The 27,185-nt window shown below is 44.9% G+C and overlaps 1 protein-coding gene across 1 annotated transcript in view; it reads right to left on the reverse strand.

Moving 5' to 3' along the window:
• The window catches only part of LOC137780024 (kinase non-catalytic C-lobe domain-containing protein 1), a 33,300-nt gene extending 16,556 nt beyond the window's left edge, over nt 1-16,744 (reverse strand). The window contains exons 1-16 of the mRNA XM_068568331.1: nt 16,527-16,744; nt 12,204-12,402; nt 10,283-10,341; nt 8,714-8,860; nt 7,214-7,331; nt 6,960-7,099; nt 5,956-6,564; nt 5,450-5,564; nt 5,250-5,321; nt 4,972-5,033; nt 4,709-4,867; nt 2,954-3,031; nt 2,697-2,778; nt 2,170-2,389; nt 656-1,344; nt 330-468 (exon numbers count right to left, since the gene is read on the reverse strand). Of these exons, the coding sequence (XP_068424432.1) occupies nt 330-468; nt 656-1,344; nt 2,170-2,389; nt 2,697-2,778; nt 2,954-3,031; nt 4,709-4,867; nt 4,972-5,033; nt 5,250-5,321; nt 5,450-5,564; nt 5,956-6,564; nt 6,960-7,099; nt 7,214-7,331; nt 8,714-8,860; nt 10,283-10,341; nt 12,204-12,402; nt 16,527-16,631 (2,993 nt within the window). The 5' untranslated portion in view covers nt 16,632-16,744. The remainder of the gene's footprint in view (nt 1-329; nt 469-655; nt 1,345-2,169; nt 2,390-2,696; nt 2,779-2,953; nt 3,032-4,708; nt 4,868-4,971; nt 5,034-5,249; nt 5,322-5,449; nt 5,565-5,955; nt 6,565-6,959; nt 7,100-7,213; nt 7,332-8,713; nt 8,861-10,282; nt 10,342-12,203; nt 12,403-16,526) is intronic.
• Nucleotides 16,745-27,185: the final 10,441 nt, after the last annotated feature.

The raw sequence follows: 27,185 nt of genomic DNA on the forward strand, positions 1-27,185 counted from the left end.
CTGAGAATATAGAGAGATATACTGCATGTTATTTGCAATATGTCGGCACGGACAAGACTGCTTTGGTATAATCAGGTTGCGGTAGCCTCAATAATTTATTCTTATTTGCCTCTCTGTGATCTCAGCAGGGATTTATGTGGAGGAAAAAAAAAGGATAATTATCAGGTGCTTTCTATGATCCTCCAGACAGGTGGCTGTATCAACAATGTATAAATCAGGGCCAATTGTCAGCATTAAATCTGTAGATTATAATTTTTTTCATTATTTTTACGATTCAAGGAGTCTTTAAAATGGCAAAAAGTAAAATAAGTGTCTGAAGCCCTACTCACAGTGTGGACTGGCTGTAGTTCACCAGGCAGTGCAGTGCACCCAGCAGGTCGTCTTCCCAGTACAGATGGCTGAACCTCTCCTTCACGACACTGGCAAACGTGTGGTACTGGAAGTCCTTCAAAGAGAAGATGCACTCCCCTCGGAAAAAAAAAGAGAAAAAAAAGCGGATTTTCCAAATGAACCAGCAAGGCAAGGCTGATGGAGTGGGTTGTTTTGTCGTTACATAAAAGAATGGCTAGTGAAGGATTATGCAGAATTTCAAACTGCATTTAATGCAAACATTTAATGCAAATAATTATGATATTAATCTAAAAAAGAGACATACCCATGGCTATGTCCTCATGTCCATTATCCACATGCCCATCGAGTGAAAGCTCCCCCTTGAGCAGTGCGATCACTTCCTGTAGGGCCGGGTGGACTTCTGGGGGGATGGGCTCTGATGGAGGCTGGTTCTCGCACTGCGTCCCTGGGTTTGTTGGTCCTTTGTGAGCCCCGGGCACCCTGCGCTTCAGGGGCCTGTCAGAAATGACAGAGCTGCTATCGAAACAGGATGGTGGAGGTCCAGAATCCCGGGGTCCAGGCCTTGCGGACGCATCCAGACAGTTGATGAATGGGCCGTCGGCGCTCTCCGGACCTGCGATTAGTCCCTGCAAAGGCTGCGGCACGAGGGAGAGATTTATATCCAACCCGAGGAGACACTCGGGAGCCCTGACCCGCACAGGCACTAAGGAGAGATGGCCCGTCGTGGGATCCTGACGGAAGAGGTAATTGTTGAAAACGCCGCCACCGCCAAGGTCAGCGGGTGACGGCGCAGGAAGAGAGACTTCAAGACAGGAAACATCGGGCAGCGCGGAAGCAGAGCTGACCGGACTGTTGTCGGTTATGACCGTCTGATGGAGAGGCGGCTGCTGAGGACGCGGATCAGGATCAGTCTGTGCAGGCCAGGGGGCGGCAGAGGAGAAGTGCGGGGTGAAGTCGAGGCCCCTGTCCTCCATGCAGTCACTGCTTTTTGTCCTGTAAAATGCACATTCCCAATAAATTCTGCTCAACATTTGAAGAAACAGGCAAATTCCCTTTCTTGCTGAGGTTTCTGAGGAGACTGGTGCCACTTTCAGATGTTAGCCGAATAGCTTAGCTAAGCATGCAGACGACAACAATCTGCTTCTTTGATGCGGGATACTGTGCTGGAATATTTCTCGACACAGTGACTTCCTGGAGTCATGCTGTCATTCTGACATTGTCAGGCAACAGCAAGCAAAGGCTTAAAGAAGTCACTGCAGCGGGCCGAAGCTCCCAGGAACAGTTTGGTGTCGCAGCAGTGGGAGTACTGCGGACTTCCCTATCATCAGGATGTGATATATTCAGCCTCAAAAACCTAATCTGAATTCAGTAATTTATTTCATGCTATTCTTGCGCATGTGAAGCCAGCAGGAAGTCTGTTGGCTCGAATATCCAGCAAATATGTCCTTGAAAAGCCACGACTTGACACTTATGTTTCATTTATCTGATTTGTACATAAAGCAAATGTTTACATTTGTGACATTTGAGGTAAATTATATATATATATATATATATATATATATATATATATATATATATATATATATATATATTTTAACCGTCGTAAAGAGCCCGGCTAGCCGTTTTCTTCTGTTTCCAATCTTTGTGCTAAACTAACAGTTTTCGCATTTAAACAAGAAAGCAACAGATATAGCCAAACTATTCCTTCAAATATGAAATTACTGTTACCTAGATTTTTTTTGAAACAGATGCATCACTATTATTAAAAATAGATAATCAATCGTGATAATATATATATAATTTTCTTGAACACCCTACCCTTCAATGGCAGCTCCAAGGTGCTGGCTCTCCTCTTCCTCCTCTGAGTCCTCCTCTTCCTCCTCTGAGTCCCCCTCATTTGTCAGGATGATGGGGGTGAAGTGTGTGGCGGCGGAAGTGAAGGCCTCTGGGAGTTGGAGGTCCTTGCTGACTGGATAACTGTGGGGAACAGGGCCAGGCACAGGAGCCAGTCGGCTCTCAGTGGCCATGGGCACAAAGCCTACACACAGTTACAACAACGCCAGATACAATATCACTGATATTGTCTCATGCAGTGAGAATTACACAGGAAGTGGCAAATATTAGTAAAGAGCTGCTGCTTTTAGGCAAGATTCCGGTTCAAACCCACGCACACTTCTTTCCTGCATCTCCTTTTTCTTCATCATTTTGAAAGAAAACGACAAATTGGTAGTGCCTCTTGACGGCAAGATTCAAAGGGTTCTTCCTGATATATGACAATATATGGCACATTTCAAGGTAAACTACATTGCATGAGGGTCGTCCATACCAAAGTAAAGATGTCCTACCGCTGTTTCCTGCAAACTCTTCGCATGAGTTTTGAGTGTCAGCTGCACTCAAGTCATCCGCGTCAAGGGATTTGAAGGCTGACTGAAAGAAAATACAATAAGAGAGAGATCCTATTTTTCCATGAGAACACATTAAGACATGTATGGGACTGCGACAAAAGAAACAAACTGACCCTGTGGTAGAGATTTGAATACAATTAATAAAAAAAAAAACAAGGTGTAAAATAAAACGTGGACAAATCAAAGGGACCGTTTACCGGGTGAACTCGGCTGACGAGGTCGTTCCACACGGCCTCAGCGTTTGTCCCTCGACGTGATAAATAGTCACGACAGCTCTTGAACCGCAGGAAAAGAAATGCGGTGTTAACATGGCAAGCTTTACTCACAATCACGCACACGCACACACACACACACACACACACTGTCAGAATCCATTTGTGCACTGGAATAACTGTATACTAAGTGTTTGATTGAAAATAAAATATCCAGCATTTGAAGGACGAACAGCTACTTTCACACAATGACTGACAGCTAATTATGTTTCATTTTTTAGGAGCCCTTTGTCGACAAACTGGCATAGCACTTTTACAAATGTGATTCTCTATATTTAAATCACAAGTGAGGTTTTTTTCAAACAGGGTGCATATATTTAGAAAGGTGCTCCTCTCTGAAGTTCTTATGCAGAAATCCAATCAGGCCTCATTTACGAAGAACCTTTCATTCATGAAATGCAGTTCAAAGTGCTTCTCACGGTGAGAAACAAAATAAAACCAGGCAGCATTACCCAATAAACCCGATGTAAAAGTAAAATAATTATTGAGAATCCAAATCAGTTTATTCTAAAGATGTACTTTTACTGGGTACTAAAGCCGAATCACAGGAAGCGATGGAAGCTGGGCAAAGTTGAAAAAAATAATCGCAATTAATCGCATGATTTTTCTGCTATTAATCGCATTATGCGCCAAATTCAACAATGAAGTAAAAAACTAGTGTATTGCATGCTTTTATTTTAAAGTAATGTTACCAGAACAATATAACAGCAATGTGAAGCAACAACAAGTTAACATATATATATATACATACACATATATATACATATATATATATATATATATATATACATACACATATATATACATATATATATATATATATATATATATATATATATATATATATATATATATATATATATATATATATATAGACTAAAACAAACGTAGCAATCCTGCAGTGTGAAATGCTCAGTTGCAAGTAAAAGTACTGCATATAATATTACTCAAATGGTACAAAAGTATTAGCATGAGTATATACCTGAAGCATCAAAGTAAATGTAGGGCTGCTAATGAAGCTGAATGACAGATTACACCATATTTTAAATATAATTAAAAGCAATAATGTGCCTATCTCTTTAATGTTGCAACAGGTAAAAGGTGGAGCTCATTTTGATGACTTTATATGAAGCTGGGTAGTTTCATCTATACAACCTATTTCATCAGTTATTATATTCTTCAATTATCATGCTGAATCTGCAAAGTAACGAATGTATTAAAAAAAGAGTACTGGGGGTAAGTAGTGGGGAACAAATTACAACGTTTCCCTCTGAGATGTAATGGAGTACAAATATACAAGTAGTATGACATGTCAATATTGTAGCCTATTCATGTAGATTACTTGAGTAAATGTCATTCAATAACTGCTTTGATCAAAACATGTGATAGCAGTTGTGAAGCATTCTGTTTCTGCTTAATACTACACATTTATGTTTTTCAATGATTAAGACATTTCTTTGTAAATAAGGGGCCAGAATGCATAAAACAAACATCAGTATAGCAACTGTATTAATAAATAAAACCTGATTAAATCCCTTCTTAAAGTCAAACTGTGATTTGTTTTGGGGATTTGTATCGTAATCTTAAGATCTTAGATGAATTTCAAGCCAGTGTAGTGAGCTCTCGCATCTCTGCCATTAAATTCAATGAACGATCCTTTGTGAAAATGAAAAACAATACTTTTTTCGCCGTGGCGATGGTCGGTCTCTCGATGGGCGTCCTCTTTGCCATCTCCAGCAGCAGTCTCTTCAGTTTGCGAGGCATCGCCAGCTTTTGATGAGGTGATAAACTGAACTTGGCGGTCGCCCAGAGAACAGCAGCGACCCCGTAGACACAAACCTGAGCCAAGACAGAGACGAATAGAGCATGGGGAAAACCTAAAAGCAAAGCACATTATTGATGACAGTTCATTTTTCTTTGAAGATATATTGAGGCACACAAACCTTCTCAGTCACAATTCCATGTTCTTGGTATTCTGGAGCGAGATAAAACGCATCCCGGGATCCTGCAGAGGACACAGAAAGTCAGAGACTGAAGCCAACAAAAGCCTGCGGGCGATGCCGCCTTATATGCTTGGGTAAAGAGTGCATTTTCTGTCAACATCTATTATATATGTCAACAACTAAACACAAAAAAAAAGAAAGATGGGAGAGTTTGAGGCTGCTGGGCTTCGTTGCTCTGCAAGCAGCCCAGCAGCATGCGGGATATAAAGTCAACCTACCCGTGTTTTTAGGTTTCAGGAAAAGTACTTCTCCCTCGCAGCCGACGTGCAGCGTGTCCAGGCACAGATAGGCTGGTGACGGAGAGAGGGATCAGCTGCACGGTACGATTGCGGGGCGACAATTCATTCAAGCCGCGCCAATATTTTGTAATTCTCCTTCGGCCGTCCCAAGGTTTGATGACCGAGGGGGTTCAAATCACCTGGGAAGTCGATGTAGGTCTGCAGTGAGGACAGGCAGGTGTAGCACAGAGCCCAGAGCTCATCGACCGCCAGCCTCCGTCCACACCGAGTCAGTAGCTCTCTCAAAGAGACCCACTGGGTAAAACACAAAGAACACATGTGAGTTTAAAAGACGTTTAGGACATTTAGGAGGTTCAGCTGATCCCCACGTAGGCCAAAGTAACTGAATTTGATCCCATCAGCATTCATCCTCAACCTATTTATTAAAGTACTACTGTCTCTGGGTCTCCTGTTTTATTGCTAAATTTTGCCTCCAAGTCCTTCGCGTTGCCACAATATATTCCTGAAATTGGAACTATGTATGAAAAGAAGTAGAAATAGTTCACAAAACATAATCTTAAAAAGGTGCTAACTTCCAGGTTCAGCGCATATCTATTACTGAGGGGCTAACAGCACCAACCGTGTCGAAACCGAGAGAACAGGGCTGGCTATGCTAACAGGGTTTCCAGAACGGCAGCCGTCTAACCTCATCCTGAGATTCTTCATTGAGGCACAGCATGCTTTTGGTCATGTAGTTATTGGGAACATAGAGGCCGTGGTTCAATGTGGAGCTCTGGTCCTCAGACGACTCCTGTTCCATTTCCAGCTCCTGACAGGAGGTGCAGGAAGATGGCAAATCCCGAAATTCACACTCGTGGCACCCTTGGATCCTTGTCTCCCCGCCGCGCGGCGTTTCTGCCGCGTCCTGGTTTCCCGGGGTCCTTCGGTTCCCCCAATCCTCAGCTCTTTCCCGCGGGTACTCACAGGAGCGGCCCCGGTCGAGTCTCTGAAGCCGGTCGCCCCACGCAGACGCACCGCTCGAGTGCTCGTCCACTCCTATCTCCGTGAGGTCGGACACGGGCACACTGATGTCTCCGTGGCTTGGCGGGGACGGACAAGGGGGGTTGTTGGAGTCTGGGACGGAGCAGGAGCGGTTCAGGGCCCCCCTCGCCCTGCTCGGCCTCTGCTGGGCTCTCCTTCTCACTGGGGAGCTGTTGTGGGACCGGCAGTCCAACTCGTCGGCCAAGGCCACGTCGTCTGCTCCCCTGCCATCCGCATCCTCCGCCCAGAGAGAGGAATCCCAGCCGGCGCACACCTGCAGATCGAGTTGGGGGAAGATAGGCGTTTGTTGCTCACACTGCAACACTTCAGTCAGAGAGTGACCACCAACATGACCAGTTAGCTCCATATGGTGCATTCAAGTAAGTCCCTGACTGGCGTATCGATCCTGAAACAATTCGTGAAACGGAAGCAAATTGTGGGAATTTCCAAAGATTTCACACATGCATCATGTTGTAGAACCTCCCTTCATGCAGCTGTTTAAATCTGTGTGATTTGATGATAAAGGATACTACTGGCATGTGTTATAACATATAACACAAATTTAAAACATGTCATGCTACTATAATCCAGATTTAGAAGGTTTAGTGATCTCAACTCCACAGCAGCAGCTTTCCTACAAGACGCTTAAAGCCACAGACAGTAACGTACCTGCTGCCGGGACAGACCGTTTGCTTTAACAGAACTGCCAGCGCACAGGTCCTTGGTATTATCATCCGAGCTCGGCCTCCCGAGCAGACATCTGGATTTGGGATGCTGCCATCTTGCCTCCCAGGAGCCTTCCTGTCCATCTGTGGGATGATACAAAAGGCAGCAATTAGCACCGGAGGGAAATCACAGCGGAGACCAAAACGGCGCCGCGCACGCCGAGATGATAAAAAAAAAAGGTTTTTTTTTTATAGGACCTTGAAAGGTTGACACTGATTCGATGGAGAGCACCCGCCGGCCAACAGAAGACAGCTTCCGGCACACAGCTGCAGGGCAGGAATGAGACAGCCGAGCTTCAGCCAGACAGAGGACGTCCTGTGGGAGGTTCACACGTGTCGGGTTGCCTTATGAAAAGGATTATGTTCTACACGGAGACAAATCTGTCTTACTAATTGTATCTTATTACGGAGGTCGTCTGGATTGTTCACCTATTTATTGCCATTCTGAATTATTATTTTTGCAGTACATTATTTCAGTTTTTTTGCATTTGAAACAGTATTTCTGGGATTGCACGCCGTTTGCATTCTTTCTTTATTCTGCATGTTACGAAGAAGGATTTCAGAATGAAACCCCTTAAACCCATCCAAAGTGTCTTTTGCTGACTCTGCATACGCATAGCAGCAGTCAGCAGAATACACTTCGTACGGGTTTAAGGGGTTTCATTCTAATAGGCTTGTATTTCATGACATGAAATGCCCGACGAAGCTAGTCGACAAATCCATCTGGAGTGTAAACAGGCGTGTGGAACATTCTTCCACAGGCCCATCTGTGCAGACGTTTCATTCATGAGCGCTTTGTGCAGAGAAGTGAAGATGTGTGCGCTCTCTCAAACGCACCACTCTGCTGAGACACATCAACGAGAGACATTGTGAGATACAACCGCAATTTCCTTTTAAAGTGATGCAACCATGTGGCGCTCTTTTTCTTTCAAATTCCATGAGACACTTTGAGCTGCATTTTTTGGATGACAGGTGCTCTTTGACACTCGATGCTTGTTCAAGATCACTCACGCACGACATGCAGCGCAACTGAGTTCATCTAATCCAGTTTTTGCATTTGGTTTGTGTCCGTCTGTCCACGGCCAAATTTCGGGCATCATTGACCTCTCTCTCTCTTTTTAACCAGCAACAAGTGTAGCAAAAGGCCTTTGTGGCTCAAAAAACAATCAATGGATGCAATTTGGGGTCATTCCGGACCAGAACTTCTGCAGATTAACTCCATACCCAATATGTTCTGCTATCCAGGCACGTTACAAGATGAATAACTGTTTGTTGTGATCTTGGCCGCAATCTTTGAATCTAAGGGAGCCAGGAGGGACAATTGAGTGAGGTTCAAATGCTTTTTGTTTAGGAGGGGAGAGGGAGACCCCTGGTGGAGATCAGCTGGAGTGTGCTTATCTCGTTTGTTTCATGCCAATGTTAGTTAGTTTTTTAGGTATTGTAGATCTCCTTTGTGGCTGAGTGAACAGAAACGGCAATCATAAACTTCACATTTATTTAGTTAAGCTCGTATGTTTCACATTCTAATTTGACTTTTATCACTAAATGTTGACAATAACCTGACTATGCATTTGCGATGACTTTCTTCCAGACACAAGACTTTTCCTTGTACTATCCAGATACTGTGACAACGCGGCTGCTCGAGTGAGACCCTCCGATTATTCCGCACTCATCACACCTTCCTGTGACTCCCGTTACCTGCAGCAGAGGCCTGTCCTCGGGCTTCTCCTCCTGCATCTGCTCCAGCAGCCTCTGGATTTCATCCCCCAGCTCTGCCTCCAGCTCTGGCTCGATGACAAAGTTCAGCGCGGCGGAGAGCGTAGAGCCCAGAGAGTAAACATGGCCCTGTGCAGCCCGGTGTGAAAGGAGGAGAAAACACTATCATCATCATCATCATCATCATCATCATCAGGAACCAGCTGCAACTGTGATCTCACAGTAAGTACAGAGATCAGTCTGTGGATGACGACAGAAAACCCAGGCTGCTGTTGCCGTGTTGGCCGGTGATGGTCATGCGTCGGTCCGTTCCTGTGACAGAGCTGACCATAATCGCCACTGTCAAGTGTGGCGAAGCAAAGCTAAAGCTCAGAGGCGGCGGGGAGCACGGGTCTCAGACGGAGCCGTCACTCCCAACAATTGAAGAGGACTGCACCCCATACTTATGTGGTAAACAAACGTGCAAGGCGGAAAGCGGAAGAAAAGAAAACAGCCGAAGGCGTGAAGCTGCTGTTTAGTGAGCGATGTCTCGCTATCACCAAAAGACATTTGAGAAAAAAAAAACAAGTGAAGACTGTGTTTCAACAGAATGCAGAGTTGGAACGCATTGTTTATTTTCGAATCGCAGTTACATAAGTCCAGTGTGAATGTGTTTGTGTTCTGGCGAGAACAGTGACACCGCCGACGGATGCCGCTGCGCTCCGCGGAGGAAGCCAAAAGCTCCGGGAGGCTGCAAGAAGGGTTATCATGTCGACACGGCTCCTTACGTCCAGCAGACACAGATGTGGAGCAAAGTGTCTAAAGATGAATGCAAAGGTTAGAGCGGTCCACTCTATATGGACATTGTGTATTTGAACATTTATTAAACACATTGTCACCGACGAAGAACGCGTACCTATAAGAGTAGAATGATCGCCTCCCAGTTGCATTCCTCTACCTTTACATCCATGTCCTCCCAAAATGCCATCCCTTCATCATTTCATCCTCTCAGACGCTTGTGGGAAATTGTCAGATTTAGCGTATGAATTCTTGACACACAGATAAAACAAAGGGTTTCGGATGAGGATGCTTGTGCCAAATGTCAAGGTATTCCCTCCGAGGTTGTCCCGCAGATATTACAGGAATAGGACGGTCACTGGCGTGGATACATAAAAAAAAAGGTAACAGAGAACTGCAGCAGGAGAGACTATCTATGGACACATCGCACAACACAACTAGTTACAACCAGATCTTACTCGTCTCTCACAGGATACAAACGTGTGACCACGAGAGATGGGATACTTCCATTTTATTTTACCTGACCGACTGACCGAGTGAGTGAGTGAGTGAGTGAGTGAGTGAGTGAGTGAGTGAGTGAGTGAGTGAGTGAGTGAGTGAGTGATGAGACCTGATCTGGAAGAAGTAGTGTCGTACAACCCGTGCATGTTCAAGTGCTGCCGCCTCCTTGCTCCACATTACCAGGTAGAGTGTTCGAGCGGGCGGAGAGAGCCACGGCACCCGTGACTGCGTGCAACCGGGGCCCGCTTTTAAAGTCCATGTGGCATCTCTCACCTCGAACGTGCTGCCCGTGTTGTCAAACTCAGGTGGCACGAAGGAGCCTTCGGGATCATCTGCAAAGGAAACAAAACACACCAATTAACTGCGCCATTAAACACGCCGAGAAAGTGACAGGGAATAAACGGAGGGAGGGCCGACTCAGGGCGAGAGAGAGAGCGAGAGAGAGTTACAAGAGGAGGAGGAGGAAGAGGAGGAGGAGGGAAGTAAAGTGGATCATGACAGATCTGGGTTTGTCTGCTAGAGTTATGATGTCCCCCTCCCAGGTGTTGTGAGGCCGATCTCCTCTCCTGCTCTCCTGTAGCCTTTTGTGCTTCTCTTCATCTTGTTCTTCCCTCTCCTACACTTTCTCTTTTTCCCATCCTATCCTCTTCCCTCTACTCTCCTCTTTTCTGAACACCCTTGCTTTATTTCCTCTCTCCTCTTTAGAAAAGGACAGACAAGGGTAGAAAAGGAGGACATGATCCTTCCACGCGTTGCAGTGAGGAAGGTCAAATGGCCAGTGAATAAGCAAAAAGGGCAACCGTTATCGGTGAGTCAATTGCCTCCGGGGTGATGGGGAGCGCTCAGTGAGTCATGTTTGCACGCAGCGTTCTCGCACCACAGAAAGCAGCAATAAGCTAAACAATAGTACTGATTCAACACACTTCCCCTAATGAGCTGATCCCATTTCTCACACAGCACAGGTACCATTTCATTAAAAAAAAAGTGGCTCACGATGCAGAACCTTTTCCCCCGCGGGTCACCATTGTGTAAAAAAACCATCGGAGGACATGTTGTGACTCTGGCTGGGAGCCCCGGTGACACCTCCTTCGACTGCAGTTTGGAATTAGCCGAAAAGAACCGTGTTGATATTCTCGCCGAGATTCATCGCCACAGTCTCTCAAGGTCACTGCATTGTGCAGGGCGCCCGCCGCCTGTGCTGGTGGGCTCGTGCATCGGCTTGAAATTTCATGACCGATGCACAAAGAGCTCAATGAAACAGAATTAATGGGAAAAAGTGTGCGGGTACGCGAGACCGTAGAACGTGGCCTTTTGATTAATGATTGCAGAGAGGCTCTGCATTGTGGCTCCTCTTGATGAAGCACAGCTTCCGGTAGGGCTGGACCACAAATGAAGCTGTGGAGGATTTAAGCGACAGAGTCACCCGAGTACCTCTTCAAAGTGTCTCTAGCACCAATGGAGATGTGTGTGGAGGTAAAAAAACTAAACATTTAAAAGGGATGCTGTGCTAAGCGTGCGCGCGCGTGTGTGTGTTTGTGTGTGTGTGTGTGTGTGCAGGTTGATTGCTGATAGGCTAACCAAGCTGTTACCACAACAACAATCCCCCTGGCAACTCTGACACTGTTGATTTAATCAATGCTCATCTATTATTTGGACGTTCGCCATCCGGGCATGAAATAAAGTGTTGGTGATGAGACAGAGAGCGAATGAAACGTGGAGGAAAGGAAGGAGGAAAAAAAGGAGAGGAGAGGAGGCGAGGGATGGTAAATCATTGGATGTCGGCCGGGGCCTCTCAGCACTGTGAAGGAGAACGATGTCAGAATCAGATCAGAGCGGACCTCTGCGAAAGCCCCAGAGATCCAGTGAGACACTGATGTATTTCCAAGCAGGAATTTTCTGCTTGAAAGTCATACAGATCAGGGCGTCAGATCGCTGAAGAGAAGAAAAGAGAGGCCTCCTCTCTGGGCTAAACAGAGCGGAAGCCGCCGTTATGGGCCAACTTTGCATTAAAACTCTGCAATGCAGTTGTGATCTAATCTGTTCCGTCTTGCGTTTTTTTGTGTGTGAAATGTTTAGGCATGAGGAGATATCGGAGCCAAGGAAACATAATTAAAGAAAAAAAAAAGAAAAAACGTCACCGGTCAATGTTTTTCATGATTGCACAGACACACACAGCCCGTACCGGTGGACTCACCGCTGAGCTGCTCCATGAAGCACACGTTCCCGTGGGCGTTGAAGGCCAGAGTGTCCGGTGTGATGCACAGAGTGTGGAAGAGGTGGGAGGGTCGGATGCTCTGCAGCGCCACCACGCACTCTGCACACATCGCCCACACCTCCTCCTCTGACAGACAAGTGTCCCGCAGGGACAGGATGTCTGCCAGAGACACGTTCTCCTGGGGATAAAATACACATACACACACACAAACACACATACACACAAGGTTTGATCAAAGAAGACACATTTTAGATGGAAACCAGAGAGATGAGAACCTAAATATGCTGCAAATATTTGCACGGATACTCAAAGGATTTAAGTTTTCATTTGAAATCATGATAAAGGACTTGAGAGCTTCAATCAGGGCCACGCCATCTGCTTCAGCCCTGATCCCAGACAGCAGTGACCCGAAAGAGGATTGAGGACCAATTACTAGACTTTTGTAAGAAACTCCTCAACCCCTTGAATTTCCCCATGTCAAATTTTGTGAGTCAGTTGTGTTTTTGTTTTTTTTTTAAATGCGTGACGTGCCGGTCTGTCCGTCTGTGCATGAGTGACGTGTGTGTGCGTGTCCATCCCGAGGCGCGACGGGAAGCAGGAAAGCAGGCCTGCACCAGCAAACCGCTGATCCACTGCAGGCCCAGTTAGAAAATCTATAGCCCGCCACTGCGTCATGGTAAGTTCATACAAATACATGGACTGTGTATAAGAAGTGAATGTTGTCATGAATCCAGAGAGAAGTAGATTCATTTCTTCACTTCTATACAATCAGAAATATTTTTGTAGCCAGAGGTGTTGCCCCCTGCTGGCCATTAGGACGAATGCAACTTGAAGACACTTCGCTTTTCAGAACCACAGGTTGCCTCCTGGGTTCCTTCCTTGTGTGGAGGAAAATGTCAGAGGATTTATTTTATAGCTTGTAGCTATTCAGCTAGGTCGACCAATTGCTGTTGTCGTAACACATTAGAGAACAGAAGGCAGCGGAAGGTAACACCTAGCTAAGGTTTCGCAAAGCAATACAAACTAGAAACTTCCAAATTAATTCCGGCAAGCAGCTTAAATATTGTACTACTTCAAAAAGGCTTATAATGTGGGGAGGACTCTTCGCGGAGCTCTTCGTACATTGTAATTCCCAGCAACAGAGACCAGAAGTCAGGCGGTTCCCGTTTCCCTCTCCTCCATGAGCGTCTGAAACGTACCACCAAACAAGCGTTTTCCAAACCGTTCCTTCTTTCTGCTGCGCTCCAGTTAGTCCCTCCCATTCAACAGGTCATCAAAATGCAAATGCAGCGAGTGTAGAGTTAAGGTTAAAGGGCCGCTGGAGACAAATAACAGAGTTCCACCCACAGCCCGGAGAAACTAGATCCTAAAAGTGGATGCTGGGGCGGAGATGGGGACGACAGTTATCACGCAATGTTATCAGTAGCGGCGGCGGCGGCAGCGTGCAGGCATGTATGAGGTGCTGTCTTGCGAAGATGCTAATAGGGAGATAAGGAAGCCAGATGGGAATGTCTGTACTGAGCTAATCCTGTGACTTAAAAAGTTGCCCTCTGGAGATCTCTTATAAACAAATAAATGTTGTGTTTACATTCCGTGTTACTCACAACAAAAGCATTGTGTGTATCCCTGAGGTCTGACAAACATGCTCAATGCGACCTGAACACTGAATACAATGTTTTCTAGGTAAATACAATGTTAAATTTAACTTGTATGTACTAAAAACTAATGTGCAAGGGTTAAAGTTGTAATTTGTGAAAGCGCAGACAACTCCAAGACCAGAACAACTCTGTTGCAGCAACCTGTCAATCACAAGGTTGCACGCTCGAAAACATGCCCTGTGTTATGGTCTAGTAGTTGATTCTCAATTAACCACAATTGACTAAATGAACATCATGCTAAAAAGAAAAAGACATGAAACTAGCGACTGAGAACATAAACTTTTGTTTACGATGTTTACTGAGATAATAAACCAAGTAGGGTCATTTTAAATATCAAGACATTCCTCATATTTCTCTGATCTCCATTTGTAGAGCAAGAGAGGGGAAGCACATTGCTCGAAACACAACCTCTGGAACTATCTGACAACAATTTAGCTCTTTTTTTAAGTGTATAAAAGCTATTATTGGGCGAAGGCAGGGTACACCCTGAAGAAGTCGCCAGTCTATCTCAGTTTGAGATTAATTTAGTTTTAAATGTTAGCAGATTGATTTTCATGACGGTCTAAGAAGGCTAGGAAGGTTGCAAACACACTTAACAAGTCTTAATAACTACTTATTACCTTAGCAAAGGTGAAGCTGAAACGTCATCCCATTTTTAAAACAACACTTGTCGACTAACACGTCATATCATAAAGCCCACAGCACAGGATCACTGCGAGACATCTGAGCGTGGTGGAAATGATCTTGCCACTGGAAGACGACAGCTTGGAGCATTGACAACAACGCGTTTATTTTTTCATTGGGAGTCATCTTCAGTTTGGGAAACTATGAATACCCCCATCACACGAAGAGTGGACCAAATATACCCTCCCCAGTAACAGCCTGCTCAACCTGCTGCCGTCTGGCAACCGATATGGGAAATATCTGCAGCTTCTGTCCTCAGGCTGGATCCTTGTCCTCCGCACTCTTCCATAAATATATACATATATATATGTATTTTATCTGGCATGAAGAAACTACAACTGCATATCGTTATGCAACCCTGTGTTGTACAAGGAGAATACATTTGAATTAAATTAAAACGAAGGCTGCATCATCTCAAGAATAGGCTTTCAAACAGAGCCCTAATTTTAATACTGAATTGCTACTTCAGTAGCAAGGCTATTTGATAGTACACGATGTCCCGCTAACACACACACACACACACACACACACACACACGTTCTAAGCCATGGAGTGACAACACACACCCACATGCCACGAACACACTGCTTCGTCTGTGATCCACTGTTATGAAGTGGCCCCCAGTTATCCTGACAGATTCCACGCTGCATCCGGTCTGATGCAGCACGGCCCGACCACCACGATCCTCTGTTCGGGTTTGAGAGTGAACACAAAAGCTGGCCTTGACGCAGACAGATGGCTGGAAAGTGTGTGTGTGTGTGGAGGGGGGGGCATCACAAAGCTGCAACTGTCAAACACCATGATCATAACCATGAACTTTCTATCTCTCTCGTGTGTTTTTGACTCCCAACTGTGACTGCAGGAGAAGCGTTGATCCATGTTGCTCTTTGGGCCTCCCGTGTGTGCAGGAGAGTTGCAGCAGGACAAGGCATATTGAGGTGATCTAGTCGGGGTAAAGCTCCATTACGGGGCAGGAGAGCGCCACTAGAAGCAGCAGCAGCCCCATAAATAGACAGTTTCCCTTGAGAACACTGCAGAGGAAAGCTGGAAGTCTCCCCCACCTCAAGTTAAATAAGCTGTCCTAGATAAGTTTGCGCCTGAGCTCTGAAGGTTCTGAAGAGCCTTGGTGGAGTTAGTCGATATGCGGTTTGACTGAAGCTCCGTACAAAAGTACATTTGCTCCAGCACAGTTTTGAGGAACATACAAAATGTTCATGCTTCAACTCAATACATCGGCTCATTTGCGACACTTGAAAAACGAGAGGAGAGTCGTAAATGAACTGTGAGTGAATTTCAATAGCTGTTCATGGCTAAAATGGGGATTTGCTGGATAGTTGTCACCAAGAAGCAAAGATTGAGTTCAAAGTTCAAACAATGAATGCACTTGTACGTAACAAAACTTTGTTTATTTTTCTTTTCTACTCTAATAATTATCATCTCAGGGGCACCTTGAGTGATCCGGAGACCCTTTGTAGGGCCCCGGCCCCTAGAGGGAACAAGACTAAGACATTAATACAGTATAGTTGGGTTGTTTTAGTCACTGTAACTGTATTGTACAGTCTATACAGTACAGTTACAAAAGTACTTTTACAAACACATTTTTGCTTATAATGATGTAATTCTACGTAGGTAGACTTTTGTCCTATTGTAGTAGGGCTTTCGCTTCATTTAAGGGTGTGAACACTTCTTCAGCCACATAGGGAGAAGTTAAAGTTCCATAAGTTACATATATGAAGAAGAGTGCATCATCAGTGTCATCTGGTGCAGACAATGGGGCGTGTACTCACAACTTGAAGTTATCACGCAGCTGAGGGTGCTAATCAACTATTTAAATACTGTAAAGCCCGGGACTGCTTAAAACCCTAAAAGGCTGTCCTGTGGGCCATGTATTAAAAGCATGTCACCAAACAAGAATGTGTTCACGTTAACGTCAATGAAGAAAACAACCGTTCTGCCTCACCTCATCCTCCAGCAGCGGGGGCAGATGCTCCGGGTCGTAACACCCGTCTCTTTCCTCAGCTTTCCCCAAGTATGTGACCGCCGCATCGCTCCCCGAGGTCCCCATTGCAGCAACTTTGGTTCCCCCGAGGAGCGCAGCGACCGTCGTCTCCGGTCGACACGGAGAGCACGCCGAAGCTCACCGGAGTGCACGGCGAACCGAGCTCGACTGCGGGCTCACCAGCCAGTCAGCCAGTCAGTCAGTCAGCCAGTCAGTCAGTCACTGCGGGACACTCCGGTCCACACGAGACGCCGGGGAAGAAACCGGGCGAAGCACCGCAGCAATGCGCCGGAGTTGACCGTCTGGAGGAGGAGAGGGGAGGGGGAGGAGGAGGAGGAGGAAGAGGAGGCGGTGGTTGGCGCTGGCAGGCGTCTGAGGTGCTCATGACTACTACACACCTCCACAGAAACAAGCGACACACAGAAGTATCACGAGCTGCACGAGCCCCCCCCCCCCCCCTTCCCCTTGCTCCCGGTGGAGGAGCCCGGAAGGTGTTGCTGCCCGCACGAGCCACAGTTGGCTCCACGCCTCCGCGCACAACGCAGTTGTGGAGTGACTCATGTTCAACACTCGGGTCCTTATCATCTCGATGCGTTACTTCTGGACGTTATTCCATTAATACACGTATGCGTGCTGGCATTGTCATTAGGATCGGGTCGGTTTGTGATAGCATCCAAGTGCCCTCCTCCCCCAAACGCCTTAACCCGAAGACTTCAAACCAAATAGCCTATTATTTTATTTTTAGACCACTTTGACAAGCTTTGAATGCAAAGAGAAACATCCTCTTTAAGAAAGAAAAAAAGAATGAATGAACTTGGACCTGCAGCAGAACTTGTTTTTATTCTTCTTTTCTACTCCAATAATCACCTCAGGGTCCCCAGTGAGTAATCCATTGAAGCTTCGGAGGGGCTCGACCCCTATTTAGAACAATTATTCCTAATTTATGCATGTGAACAAGAAACATATGAAGAAGAGCATCAGCGTCATTGCTATGTGTCGAAGACATGGGACATGGACTCAGAACTTTTACGTCTTCACACTTTTCTTTCCACACTCTTTCTAAATCACATGAATGCACCCCGACTCCAACGCACACCTTCCGTTATCATTCCGAGGTTCAAACTTTACATTTGTAAGGTCACACTGACATGAATCTATTTTTGTGCCGGGAATCCTTCCTGTGCAGACTTAAACCACTGCCCTCAATTCTCATGCATGGAGACCTACATTGGAGGCCTTGAAAAACAAGCTAGTCCATCACTGGAGACCATAGTAACTCTGACAATACACCTGGTCGCATCCTGCAGAGCTAGTTCATTTTATTGTTGCGGGGGGGGGGAAAGCGTGTCAAGTCTCTGGAGGAATGCCAGCTCCTTGGCATGCTACACTTCCTGCTTTTATATCCCTAATGCGGTCACACTCTTGCACATGCTTGTTCTGGATCAATGCTATTTGTACACACTTTGATCCACTTTAATTGCCCACTCGTTTTTGATTATCATCTTCGCCTGTGATGATGGAAAGCCTGTCTGGGTGCCAGCTGAGCCCAGGGTGACGGGGAATGAGATTGCTATTATACCGGCGGCACCCTGTGGCTGCCGAGCAGTGATAGAGAGGTCTCTCCGGCCGGGCAGAGGGGAACCTCTATTAGATTTGTTGACGGCTCAGCGTCCTGTCATGTTGAGATAATAGACAAAAATACTTTTGGTTCAGCAGCCAGACAATTAATGTGATTGTGCATATTCTGGCATGTCCCCTCAATGACAATTACTCAAGAACAAGGACGTCTACTTGATCCTTGTTGGCATTGTGCAGTGGCCAACTGAGAGATGCATTCAGAAAGTATTTCATCTTCAAAAGGATTAACTCCTAATGTGGAAATATTGCACAGCTCCTCTCTGCTGGGAACAGTTGAATCATTTATGTGCGGAAGTGATTGGCGGGGACGAGCTTAACATTGGAATCCAAAGTTATCTAAATATATTATAACAGCTCAGTTTTCTCTGTTGTCACATATATTTTAGACACAAATTTGTTTCGGTATTTGTAATTTTAACTTTCTTTCATTCTGATTCAGTGAATGACAAAATGGTCAATTCACTTTTTGGGTTCGAAGCTTCCAAGCAATGTTGCACTTTATGCCGGCCCACGCCCCTATCAATGAACGTCCTTTGAGATCGTTACCGGTCTCCTTTTTTAATCATTCATTGCTTTGTCTTTCCTTTTTTCAATTGCCAGGCAGTCACAAAGTCACCTGTCACCTCCAATCAAACTTGCAGTTGATCTCAGTTTTGTCCCACCAGGACTTTCACCCAGGAGACCATTGTCTGTGTCCCATGTGAAACCAGAATAAACTAAATGTGAGCTTTAAATTTGTTACATAACATTGTTACAGTTCTTACATAATGTTGCTTTAGAAAATCCACCAAGAGGGATTTCTATTTATTCATGCCAGTTACATTGGGACACAAATCATATAGTTTTTTTCTAACCTTAACCAATTAGCGTTGTTGCCAAAACCAAACCAACCACTTCACAAACCACATGACATTGTGGGTTTCTGAAAGAGTGATATAAGCTATTATGAAAGGTATTTATGAAAAGTATTTTTGGTTTGAAATCGTCCACATCTAAAGTATCCCAGGGTTTTCAGAATTGTACATTGCCAACATTTTTTCTGCCAACTGGGTTGCACTTCCACCTACACATTTTCAGATTGTCTACTGAGGCATCCAAACTATTGCGCTCTAGCCTTTCTGACTGCTCGTTTATGCCCCTTTGGGAATGGTTTGCCTGTCACATCAAACAAGAAGACTTTTTTTAAACTCCATCTGCTGTCTGTGAGTCATGCTTTTGGGTTTAAACCTTGTTTGAAAGTCACAACCGAATTGTAAGGTAAAGTATGTAAAAATATGATGTGAAAGTGATGGAACAGAGCTTTTTGTTTTAGTATGATTCAGGATGAAGCTTCTTATCACTACAGTTCATCTCTGTCTCAAGGAATAATCTAGATGTATGGTATGAGATGGTACAAATTCTACCTCACAAATTAACGGGAAATAAGTCTCACTTGTAAAAAGACTGACATTTAATTATGCGTTTACTTCAAACTAGTTAAAAAACAATTAGAGTTGGTGATGTAAGAGAGATATGACGCAGCAGAAACTTTATCAAGATAGTGAACAGTGGCCTTATTACTGGACGAATGTGACGTCTGTTGATGAAATCCTACCAAAGTCACTGTGTCGTACACAGTGATCCAATTTCAGCGTCGAAAAACGGTTTCAAAGCTGGAGTAAGTGCTGCTTGCTGGAGCTAATTATGAACCTGTCTGCACCTTCAACATTTTGGCAAAATCATAAAATACATGGATTAGAGCCAACTCACATTCTGTGTGATGTTTCCAAAAATCAGATGATTTGTGTGCAACACAGAGTCTTCATTATCTTTAGAGGCCACACACCTTTGAAAGAATTACTACCTAGTAAATGTTTTATGGGACCAAATCATTTCACTTTTCTTCTTAAAAAGAGGCTGGATTCAACATTCTGAACATTAATACAGCAGAAAAAACAATGTTATCTATCTGAAGATGCGGTGGAATAATGTCTACCTGAGCAGAGAACAAAGTCCTTTTCCCTCTGTGTTTGGTGTTATCAGTGCTTCTCCTTGCTTTGTTAAAAAAGCAGGGTCACTTATGCTTTTAGTGAATGTTTGTGCATGCAAAGGTTCCCCACTGGCTAGCTCCCGGCCGCCGCTCTGCACTGCTTTCATAAGCTGACAAAGCCAACCCGACGGACTACACCGTAATGGAAGCATAGCACCTTTCCTCCGGTTCACCCTCAGGGAATCGCCGTTAGCTCTGCCAGAACTTTTTACATAGTTTGCATTGTTCACACTGTAAGAACCATTAGCACTGTTAGCACCATCAGCGCTTAGTAACGTTAGCTATGCGCCGCCGGCTTGCCAGCAATTTGTTGAGATGCAATCAAAATGCTCAATAACTTGGATTTTGCCCCTTTAATATATTGTGTATTTTTAGAACATAATTGTTATATATATATATAGAGAGAGATTGCAATGGATTAAATATATCTGACAATGCATATCTGAAATAAAGAAGCAACCTAAATATTGTATAAAAAAAAATACACTATGCTTGCTAGACTGATGTAATTCATATAAAACAAAATGTAGAATACGAAAAAACCTTTAGACACGAAAAGACACACAAATGGAAAAAAGGGCTTGCGACCCATAATTAGGATCCTATGTGTATCCCGGCTGGCTGAGCTGTGCAGCCCGGACAGTATTGTTACGGACCAGAACCGTGACGAAGCTGGAAGGTCAAGCGTGTGGACAGTTGTAAAACCCGTTGGGAATGGTGAACACTGGCAGATGTGCCCCAGAAAAATAAACGTGAGATGTCAAAAGTTCCTGGAGTCGACTGTTCCGGTATGATGCTTTAAAAGTGAAGCTTGGGGTTGTGTCTCAGCGGAGGAGCTCCTGTGAGAATATCCGATTTAGCAAAGCAGCCAGAAATGCTTTGGGATGCCGAGGTACGCAGGCGTTGAAGCGCTGTGTTTAAATGAGCGGGGGCAGTGTGGGGAACCACGTTTAGCAGCGGATTGTATTGATTTTATGCTAGGGATATGCAAATGTGTAATCCCCCATGGTCTTTTTACATTACATTTCAGATTTATACCAGTAAATTCATTGGGGGTTAAGAGCTTGGCTGTCATCGGACCTCAGCTTCTGAAATACAAAGATCTCACCTACCTGTGCCATTCAGGCTTCCGCTGAAGATACGGAAACATCAGATCTGAGGAAACAAAGGTGAAGACTGTAACCTTTTATGTTTGACAGGCACTTTCTCTAATTTGGTCCAGGCAAGTTGTGCAAAAATGTGTTAGCACCTGACTTGATGCACTCAGCTCCTAGTATTTGCATAATATAGTTTGTGGATGAAAAATGGTATTTCTTTCCATTTTCATTTGCATATCTTAAAGCAATTCAGTTTACATTTTCACTAAATTTGGACAGATCCCTTCCTTCGTCTGCAGCACAACATATATGTTTATTTACTTCCATGTGTTCTACATGGAACATCAACTATGTGATCGCGTCGATTTTTGAATACGTTTTACAAAAATCTGTATCATTCATTTGGGAATATGTAAAATGATAAAAACAATACTACTTATTTATTATTAAAACTTTGTGTGATGGGAGAGCCGGGACCCCACAGAACGTGTTGGAGGCTACACACCCAGGGGTACGTTGACGTTGTAGGAAAGCCGATAGTGGGCACGGCCCCCACAGACCTTCCTCTCTCCCTGTGGCTCCTCTGTAGGTCTTTGCTTGGCTCTCATATATATATTTATCCCACAGTCCCAGAACTGCCTCTGCTCCACTGCCAGAAACCCAGAGGGAGGTCTGCCGGGTCCACCGGCAGTCTTCAGAGAAGCTACTGCCTCAGCAGGGTCGCTGAAGCCTGGCCGGCCAGCCAGCTAGCTAGTAATCCCCCGCAGCTGCTAGCTTCCTGACACACCAGTTTGTTCTTAACTCTGAAAACAATGAGGCCATGTTCTATTTGTTGCCGATTTTCTTAAAAACTTAATTTGTTAAAACATTTGAAGTTCAAAGATCTGGTAAACATCATCGCTAGGCTAACGTTAGCATTTGGCATCCAGTGGCTAATGAGAGGCTATATGAGAAGTATAAACTTATTTTTTCGAACAGTTTCCAGTGACTGCTTCTCAGATGTGTCTATTTAACAAAACCTCCGGCGGGTTTTATTTCAAGAAGATTGGTGTCGTGCTCACAAAATGTGGAAATATGATCGGAATGATCAGGGGAAATCAAGCATGCAACGTAGTAGTTAAACTCAGCTTTAAGGCAGGCACGGACGTCAACATTTGAAGCACAGTACAGGCCACATCATAGTCGTCCCGGCAGAATTTGATGTTGTGAACAGTGTGTTCGAGTTGTAGCATTAAACCACAAGTTCCTTTGGCGCTCCCAAAGGCATGTCTTACTCTCACTTTCACTCTCATGTCTTCGCCTCAAAAATACTTTGTGCTCAAGGTGTCGATGTCCACAAAGAAAAATGGATCTGACAAAAGCAATGGTGACATCTTATTGTTTCCGCCCCAGGACCTTGTTATAAGAGTAGGGCGGAGGAACATGTATGGCCCCTTTGGCCAGAGAGACTGTATAAACCCTGTGAAAAGGACACACACAAACACATACACACACCCACACACACACACACACACAGTAACCCACTTGCTTCAAGGCAACTCTTCCAATTTCATTTGGCATGACAGGCTTTCAGTGGGTGGACCTCCAGTAACATCTGGGAGAATTACATAATCAAACACTGGCAAAAGAACATCAATGGAAACTATCTTGATTGCTGTGTCGTTACTGTAAAGCTATATCTTCCCACTGGTCTCTATGTCACCTGAGGTGGAGCTGAGGGCAGCATAAGCCTTCCACGCTTTGAAGCTGAATTACAAAAACACACATTTTTGGCCAGTGAGTCAGATTGCAAGGAATCAATTCACTTTTAACCCTGAAATGCGTTGGAGTTTTACCAAACAGATTATCTGCTGCAGAGACTTGCTACACTGTGTGAGGATACTACAGTTTCCTTATTTATGTGCCTTCCCTTGCTTAACTGCTTTACAGTCTTGAGTGTTGATGCTAAAGTTAGTTTTTCAGAGTATTCCACATTTCAATAATAACGACATTCATCATTATCAAACGTCACACAGTCATGACAAACTTGTTAAAGAGCAAATAAATCGGTTCATCTGCCGCAATGATATTATTGCAACACACAGCAATAAAGGAAGCACTCAGGCATAAATGTCATGTTGGGAAAAAAAAGGAAAAGAAAGCATATTAATTCGGCCTTACGGACAAAATTATGTAGTGGCATAATCATTAATAGCTGCAGCAAGACTTGATATGTTACAGTAAGACAAACATTTATGAACTCGACCCGTGGACTTGCGCCCTGATGATGATTCACAGGAAGAGAGAGGGGGCGGGGAGAGAGTTAGAGTATATCCCTGCACATTTACATTTGGCTGGGGGGGAGGTGGGGACGGGGCCGGGGACGGGGGGGGTCATCAGGGCCCTACGTTTCTCACCTCCATCCGAAAACTTAATTACTTCAGATGGTTAATCTCTCACTTAATAAAAATTCTATTAAACAGGCATGTCTGGGGTGAAAGCAGGAGGTGATTTAGATATGCTCTCCCCCCGCCCCTTTCCCTCCCAGTACTTCTGCTGCTGCACTTGGCCAAGACGATATTTTGTGCCGAGCAGATCAAAATCGCAATTACACTTCCGAAACATGTGGAAATTCCAAATTGACTTGTGTTTTGGCCTCAGTCATTTGCATAATCTTTGTTTTGTTCTTTTTCTTGCATGGCAGCTCAGCAGATATTATCTCTAATCTGGCTTTTCTACGAGTTGCTCTCACCCTCGCCATGTAGAAAATCCTTCTCCGAGGAAAAAGATGAACAAAAAGCAGAACCTCATTCATGCGCAGACCTGCCTGATGACCCCTGTCTCACCCTCACATATGCTGTAAATAAAGGCTATTCACTGATCTGACACCCACTTGCCCCCGAACACACCTGGAGTTACCAACTCTGACCACGAGATGGCCCTCCTGTCTAGCGAGCGGAACAGAGCACGACTCTGAAAGCAAGGACAGGTCAGAGGTTTCAATGTGTTTGCCTCGTTGTTGAAGTGAAGCAACACAGTTAACATCACTCTCTACCTTTACACTGTGGGCGAGCGACTGCAGTTCTTATTTTAGTGAGGACTTGATTTCTGTCACACTGAGCACCCTCATGGGTTGTGGGGACGCTCAGAGGAGCTCTCAATTTTACGGCTTGCACTCGCACGTCTATGCTCCGAGCTCTGATAACAGAGCTCATGAAAACAAATAAAATTGAAGACGGTTTGACTTTCTGGAGCACACAGTCGGTGCCATGAATCCCTGACGAGGGAAGGTAGAGTCTAAAGTGAAGAGAGAAAACATTGCACCCTGGGACAAGATTTGAAAAAGGCTGAAGACCACTTAATGAATATGAAGACTGTGAATCTGTTTTTCTTTCTATTTTAGTTTGTTGTTGATGCTGTTGTTGTATTCCTTTATTAGACAGTAACACTAGAGGGAATGAGATGAGAGATGGGGTCCCAGCTGGAGGTTGCAGTTCACGGCTGGTGTGCCTTAACCCCTTTCGGTGTAAATTTGATTTTCCAAAATAAGGGTCTTTATGGTTTTTTGCAATGTGGAGCTCTGAAAGCAACACAAAAGGTTTCACACTGGCTATAACCACAGACCTGGATTTTCTGGTGTAGTTGCATAGTAATAATAATAATAATAGTAATAATAATAATAATTTCAACTTATATAACACATTTTAAAATACACAAAGACGTTTTACATTATGACAAGAGACAATGACAAATGGAACAGAACAGAAATAGGAAGACAAAGCAAACAAAACAAACACACAGAACATTTTAGGTCACAAAGAAAGAAAGGAAAGCAAACTGAAGAGGCTGCGTGGGGCATAGCGAGGGTAGGTGTAGGGGTTTAACAGGTGAAAGCGACTTGAAAGAGAGGTGTTTTGAGGGCTTGCTTGAATGATGGTAGGGTGGGAGCCTGACGGATGTGGATGTGGAGGGCGTTCCAGAGGGGAGATGCAGGAGCTGAGAAGGCCCTATCGTCCCAGGTCCGACGCTTGGTCCTGATGATTTTGAGAGTGGTTGTACCGGCGGACCTGAGGCAACGGGTTGGGACGTGGAGGGGGTGGAGGTCAGCAAGGTAGGGAGGGGCCAGGTTGTTTAGGGATTTTTAAGTGATGAGTAGTAGTTTGAAGTCTATCCTGTACTTGACCGCACGCCAGTGGAGGTTGTGATGTGGGGTGATGTGATCATAGCGTCGGGTGGAGGTGAGCAGTCGGGCGGCAGAGTTTTGGACATATTGAAGATTATTGAGGATTTTGGTGGGTGAGCCATAAAGGATGCTGTTGCAGTAGTCGAGTCTGGATGTTATGAGGGCGTGGATGAGAATTTCGGTGGTGGCAGAGGACAGGGAGGGTCGGGGGCGTGCAATGTTCCTGACAGGGCAGTTTTGGTGATGTGGTTGACGTGGGGGAGGAAAGAGATTCTGGGGTCGAGGATGATACCGATGTTGCGGACCTGGGTGGAGGTGGTGAACAATGGAGCCATCAGTATTCAGAGAGAAGGTCTGGGCGGAGTGGGTGGGGGAATTAGGGCAGATGAGTATTTCAGATTTGTTAGAGTTGAGTTTGAGAAAGTTTTGTTGCATCCATCATTTTATTTCAGTGAGACAGGTGGGGAGAGTGGAGTGGGTGGCAGAGGTGATGGTCTTGGATGACAGGTAGAGTTGGGTGTCGTCAGAGTAACAGTGGAAATTGAGACCATGACGGCGGATGATTTGTCCAAGGGGAAGGATGTAGATGATGAAGAGGAGGGGACCAAGGACGGAGCCTTGAGGGACACCATGGAAGACTGGGGAGGTGGAGGATTTACAGTTGTTTATGGCAATGAATTGATGTCGGTCTGAGAGATAGGAGGTGAACCAGGAGAGGGCAGTGCCAGTTATGCCAAGGGAGTGCTGGAGACGGGAGAGGAGGATGGAGTCGTTGATGGTGTCAAAGGCGCCGCTGAGGTCAAGAAGGATGAGAATGGTGAGGAAGCCGGAGTCAGCAGGGAGAAGTATGTCTTTGGTGATTTTCAGTAGGGCGGTTTCAAGGCTGTGTTTTGAACGGAAGCCAGATTGGAAGGGTTCGTAGAGGTTGTGGAGCTTGAGGTAGGATTTGAGTTGAGATGCAACAGATCATTCAAGGATTTTGGACAGCTAGGGGAGATTGGAGATGGGCTGGTAGATGAAAGCTATCCGCAGCTAGGTCATGAACATTCTTTTTATTTCCTCTCATCAGTAAAACAGAACATATTGTATAGCCTTAATAATAGATTCAATGTTATGAGTACTCAGGCTCCCTCATGTGGCTCAACTGTGTACTGCAGATATAAATGTTAAAGAAGGCACAATGGAAGAAATTCAGCGAATTTGTTCGGCGACTTATCCCTTGTCCGGGATGGACCCGCCCAAAATAGGAAATGGAAAAGGATTTGATGTATTCAGAAAAGAAATAAAATGGCGTACCACCGCCTTCGCCCAATGTCAGCTGGGATTTGCTCTCCTAAAGATAGATGGATGAACAAAATGTCCAAATTTCATCGGACAAATAAAACATTCAACAACTCTTTGACTTTTTATATATATATATATGTCATGTTTGACTTTGTCAAATGGATCCTTCTGTTTAAAGGGTAAAACTCTGTTTTCTGATCATAGAGGAGGTGAATGCCAGTGATTGGCTACTGTGTAGGATATAACACGTCCGTAGCAAACAGCTACTGTAGCCTCAATCCTCTCTCTCCTCCATCTCCACCCCATCAGCTCTCCTGTGTGCTCCCCGGTCTTAAGCCCACCAGTCTATCCCCAGCTGTCCCGTTCTCTCTCTCTCTCTCTCTCTCTCTCTCTCTCTCTCTCTCTCTCTC

This window comes from Clinocottus analis, unplaced genomic scaffold (assembly GCF_023055335.1).
Source record: "Clinocottus analis isolate CAN_PGR_092001 unplaced genomic scaffold, fCliAna1.0.p SCAF_8, whole genome shotgun sequence".
NCBI lineage: Eukaryota > Metazoa > Chordata > Actinopteri > Perciformes > Cottidae > Clinocottus > Clinocottus analis.